Source organism: Leptodactylus fuscus, unplaced genomic scaffold, assembly GCF_031893055.1.
Source record: "Leptodactylus fuscus isolate aLepFus1 unplaced genomic scaffold, aLepFus1.hap2 HAP2_SCAFFOLD_554, whole genome shotgun sequence".
In the NCBI taxonomy this organism is placed as follows: domain Eukaryota; kingdom Metazoa; phylum Chordata; class Amphibia; order Anura; family Leptodactylidae; genus Leptodactylus; species Leptodactylus fuscus.
Genome location: NW_027440583.1, coordinates 39,134 through 45,000, shown reverse-complemented (window position 1 = coordinate 45,000; position 5,867 = coordinate 39,134). Strand labels below are relative to the sequence as shown.

The following is a 5,867-nucleotide window of genomic DNA, read 5'->3' as shown; positions in this document are numbered from 1 at the left end:
CTGTAGGACAGGAGAATACAATCTATTACTATCTGTTATCAGCCATGTCAGGAGAGGAGAGGCCGACTGTAGGACAGGAGAATACAATCTATTACTATCTGTTATCAGCCATGTCAGGAGAGGAGAGGCCGACTGTAGGACAGGAGAATACAATCTATTACTATCTGTTATCAGCCATGTCAGGAGAGGAGAGGCCGACTGTAGGACAGGAGAATACAATCTATTACTATCTGTTATCCGCCATGTCAGGAGAGGAGAGGCCGACTGTAGGACAGGAGAATACAATCTATTACTATCTGTTATCAGCCATGTCAGGAGGGGAGAGGCCGACTGTAGGACAGGGGAATACAATCTATTACTATCTGTTATCAGCCATGTCAGGAGAGGAGAGGCCGACTGTAGGACAGGAGAATACAATCTATTACTATCTGTTATCAGCCATGTCAGGAGAGGCCGACTGTAGGACAGGGGAATACAATCTATTACTATCTGTTATCAGCCATGTCAGGAGAGGAGAGGCCGACTGTAGGACAGGGGAATACAATCTATTACTATCTGTTATCAGCCATGTCAGGAGAGGAGAGGCCGACTGTAGGACAGGAGAATACAATCTATTACTATCTGTTATCAGCCATGTCAGGAGGGGAGAGGCCGACTGTAGGACAGGGGAATACAATCTATTACTATCTGTTATCAGCCATGTCAGGAGAGGAGAGGCCGACTGTAGGACAGGAGAATACAATCTATTACTATCTGTTATCAGCCATGTCAGGAGAGGCGGACTGTAGGACAGGGGAATACAATCTATTACTATCTGTTATCAGCCATGTCAGGAGAGGCCGACTGTAGGACAGGGGAATACAATCTATTACTATCTGTTATCAGCCATGTCAGGAGGGGAGAGGACAACTGTAGGACAGGAGAATACAATCTATTACTATCTGTTATCAGCTATGTCAGGAGAGGAGAGGCCGACTGTAGGACCGGGGAATACAATCTATTACTATCTGTTATCAGCCATGTCAGGAGGGGAGAGGCCGACTGTAGGACAGGGGAATACAATCTATTACTATCTGTTATCAGCCATGTCAGGAGAGGAGAGGCCGACTGTAGGACAGGGGAATACAATCTATTACTATCTGGTATCAGCCATGTCAGGAGAGGAGAGGCCGACTGTAGGACAGGGGAATACAATCTATTACTATCTGTTATCAGCCATGTCAGGAGAGGAGAGGCCGACTGTAGGACAGGGGAATACAATCTATTACTATCTGTTATCAGCCATGTCAGGAGAGGAGAGGCCGACTGTAGAACAGGAGAATACAATCTATTACTATCTGTTATCAGCCATGTCAGGAGAGGAGAGGCCGACTGTAGAACAGGAGAATACAATCTATTACTATCTGTTATCAGCCATGACAGGAGAGGAGAGGCCGACTGTACTACAGGGGAATACAATCTATTACTATCTGTTATCAGCCATGTCAGGGGAGGCCGACTGTAGGACAGGGGAATACAATCTATTACTATCTGTTATCTGCCATGTCAGGAGAGGAGAGGCCAACTGTAGGACAGGGGAATACAATCTATTACTATCTGTTATCAGCCATGTCAGGAGGGGAGAGGCCGACTGTAGGACAGGAGAATACAATCTATTACTATCTGTTATCAGCCATGTCAGGGGAGGCCGACTGTAGGACAGGGGAATACAATCTATTACTATCTGTTATCAGCCATGTCAGGGGAGGCCGACTGTAGGACGGGGGAATACAATGTATTACTATCTGTTATCAGCCATGTCAGGAGAGGCCGACTGTAGGACAGGGGAATACAATCTATTACTATCTGTTATCAGCCATGTCAGGAGAGGCCGACTGTAGTACAGGAGAATACAATCTATTACTATCTGTTATCAGCCATGTCAGGAGAGGAGAGGCCGACTGTAGGACAGGGGAATACAATCTATTACTATCTGTTATCAGCCATGTCAGGAGAGGAGAGGCCGACTGTAGGACAGGGGAATACAATCTATTACTATCTGTTATCAGCCATGTCAGGAGAGGAGAGGCCGACTGTAGGACAGGGGAATACAATCTATTACTATCTGGTATCAGCCATGTCAGGAGAGGAGAGGCCGACTGTAGGACAGGGGAATACAATCTATTACTATCTGTTATCAGCCATGTCAGGAGAGGAGAGGCCGACTGTAGGACAGGGGAATACAATCTATTACTATCTGTTATCAGCCATGTCAGGAGAGGAGAGGCCGACTGTAGGACAGGGGAATACAATCTATTACTATCTGTTATCAGCCATGTCAGGAGAGGCCGACTGTAGGACAGGGGAATACAATATATTACTATCTGTTATCAGCCATGTCAGGGGAGGCCGACTGTAGGACAGGGGAATACAATATATTACTATCTGTTATCAGCCATGTCAGGGGAGGCCGACTGTAGGACAGGGGAATACAATCTATTACTATCTGTTATCAGCCATGACAGGAGAGGCCGACTGTAGTACAGGGGAATACAATCTATTATTATCTGTTATCAGCCATGTCAGGAGAGGCCGACTGTAGGACAGGAGAATACAATCTATTACTATCTGTTATCAGCCATGTCAGGAGAGGAGAGGCCGACTGTAGGACAGGGGAATACAATCTATTACTATCTGTTATCAGCCATGTCAGGAGAGGAGAGGCCGACTGTAGAACAGGAGAATACAATCTATTACTATCTGTTATCAGCCATGACAGGAGAGGAGAGGCCGACTGTACTACAGGGGAATACAATCTATTACTATCTGTTATCAGCCATGTCAGGGGAGGCCGACTGTAGGACAGGGGAATACAATCTATTACTATCTGTTATCTGCCATGTCAGGAGAGGAGAGGCCGACTGTAGGACAGGGGAATACAATCTATTACTATCTGTTATCAGCCATGTCAGGAGAGGCCGACTGTAGGACAGGGGAATACAATCTATTACTATCTGTTATCAGCCATGTCAGGGGAGGCCGACTGTAGGACAGGGGAATACAATGTATTACTATCTGTTATCAGCCATGTCAGGAGAGGCCGACTGTAGGACAGGGGAATACAATCTATTACTATCTGTTATCTGCCATGTCAGGAGAGGAGAGGCCGACTGTAGGACAGGGGAATACAATCTATTACTATCTGTTATCAGCCATGTCAGGAGAGGAGAGGCCGACTGTAGGACAGGAGAATACAGTCTATTACTATCTGTTATCAGCCATGTCAGGAGGGGAGAGGCCGACTGTAGGACAGGGGAATACAATCTATTACTATCTGTTATCTTACCTGTCAGGAGGGGAGAGGCCGACTGTAGTACAGGGGAATACAATCTATTACTATCTGTTATCAGCCATGTCAGGAGAGGCCGACTGTAGGACAGGGGAATACAATCTATTACTATCTGTTATCTGCCATGTCAGGAGAGGAGAGGCCGACTGTAGGACAGGGGAATACAATCTATTACTATCTGTTATCTGCCATGTCAGGAGAGGAGAGGCCGACTGTAGGACAGGGGAATACAATCTATTACTATCTGTTATCAGCCATGTCAGGAGAGGCCGACTGTAGTACAGGAGAATACAATCTATTACTATCTGTTATCAGCCATGTCAGGAGAGGAGAGGCCGACTGTAGGACAGGGGAATACAATCTATTACTATCTGTTATCAGCCATGTCAGGAGAGGAGAGGCCGACTGTAGGACAGGAGAATACAGTCTATTACTATCTGTTATCAGCCATGTCAGGAGGGGAGAGGCCGACTGTAGGACAGGGGAATACAATCTATTACTATCTGTTATCAGCCATGTCAGGAGAGGAGAGGCCGACTGTAGGACAGGAGAATACAATCTATTACTATCTGTTATCAGCCATGTCAGGAGAGGAGAGGCCGACTGTAGGACAGGGGAATACAATCTATTACTATCTGTTATCAGCCATGTCAGGAGAGGCCGACTGTAGGACAGGGGAATACAATCTATTACTATCTGTTATCAGCCATGTCAGGAGGGGAGAGGCCGACTTTAGGACAGGGGAATACAATCTATTACTATCTGTTATCAGCCATGTCAGGAGAGGCCGACTGTAGGACAGGGGAATACAATCTATTACTATCTGTTATCAGCCATGTCAGGAGAGGAGAGGCCGACTGTAGGACAGGGGAATACAATCTATTACTATCTGTTATCAGCCATGTCAGGAGAGGAGAGGCCGACTGTAGGACAGGGGAATACAATCTATTACTATCTGTTATCAGCCATGTCAGGAGAGGAGAGGCCGACTGTAGGACAGGGGAATACAATCTATTACTATCTGTTATCAGCCATGTCAGGAGAGGAGAGGCCGACTGTAGGACAGGAGAATACAATCTATTACTATCTGTTATCAGCCATGTCAGGAGAGGAGAGGCCGACTGTAGGAGAGGGGAATACAATCTATTACTATCTGTTATCAGCCATGTCAGGAGAGGAGAGGCCGACTGTAGGACAGGGGAATACAATCTATTACTATCTGGTATCAGCCATGTCAGGAGAGGAGAGGCCGACTGTAGGACAGGGGAATACAATCTATTACTATCTGTTATCAGCCATGTCAGGAGGGGAGAGGCCGACTGTAGGACAGGGGAATACAATCTATTACTATCTGTTATCAGCCATGTCAGGAGGGGAGAGGCCGACTGTAGGACAGGGGAATACAATCTATTACTATCTGTTATCAGTCATTTAAGACCAGGTAGATGCTAACTACTCTCCACGAGCCTCTTCCTATTATTCCTTAGGTGGTGTGCCCATGTAACCCTTGCATTTCTATCAGGGTTACCCCCTCTTTTGCTCCCTTTTGGTTACCTTTGTTGGTGACCTCCCATGAAATTTCAAAGAGCAGGAGATCTTCTATGGGGAGATCCTCTTCATCCCACTGTGGGAGGCCATTGAGGGAGGTGACGGAGAGGGACCTGCTGAGCGGCATGGTGTCCTGCGAAGGTGCGGAGCGGAGCAGCCTGTGCCCAAGATTTTGCCTCTCTAAGACATAAGAGATTGAGGAGAGTCCCTTTCCAGGATAATCCGGGGCTTACAGCTGACACCACGCATTACACACACAACCAAATCCCACAAGGGCCTAAGTGGACAGATCCCCCCCACAAGCTGATCAGAGGTCGCTGCACAGTCAGCAGCCAAATCCTCCCCTGGCCCCCAGCCAGCACAAAAACCTTGAGTTGTATGAACCCAAGGGCCGATCAATACCCAATAGTGAGGGGCGGTGGCAGCGTCCTGTAACTACATGTTTGATGTGACAGAAAAACTGAGAATTATTAACTATCATCTCCTTATATAACAGAGCACAGAACTCAGACAATAAATGATCATAGGAGTCTGAATTGGAGACAAGGCCTCAGGTACAGTCACAAGGTGATGACAGGTGTACTCTATATATCTATGATACAGCCATATCCAATTCCATCAATGTATCCCTGCAGATTCAGTGTTGCACCAACCCGATTGTCAATCTAGGCCAAAATTTAGCCACACCTCCGTTTTAATTGTATGAACAATTCAATATAGCAGAGCCTAGAGACAAAAATCCTACTGTAGTCTGCTGACTGAAGTCAATATATAATAAACTCCCACTAGTGGTGACTGTATAATCTGTATGTAGTGAGCTCCCCCTAGTGGTGACTGTATAATCTGTATGTAGTGAGCTCCTCCTAGTGGTGACTGTATAATCTGTATGTAGTGAGCTCCTCCTAGTGGTGACTGTATAATCTGTATGTAGTGAGCTCCTCCTAGTGGTGACTGTATAATCTGTATGTAGTGAGCTCCTCCTAGTGGTGAC

The 5,867-nt window shown here is 46.4% G+C and overlaps 1 protein-coding gene across 1 annotated transcript in view; it reads right to left on the bottom strand.

Moving 5' to 3' along the window:
- Positions 1-5,128, bottom strand: part of LOC142188584 (glycogen [starch] synthase, liver-like) — a gene marked incomplete at its 3' end in the record, with an annotated part of 29,824 nt that extends 24,696 nt beyond the window's left edge. The window contains exon 1 of the mRNA XM_075261876.1: positions 4,883-5,128. Within this exon, the coding sequence (XP_075117977.1) occupies positions 4,883-5,003 (121 nt within the window). The remainder of the gene's footprint in view (positions 1-4,882) is intronic.
- Positions 5,129-5,867: the final 739 nt, after the last annotated feature.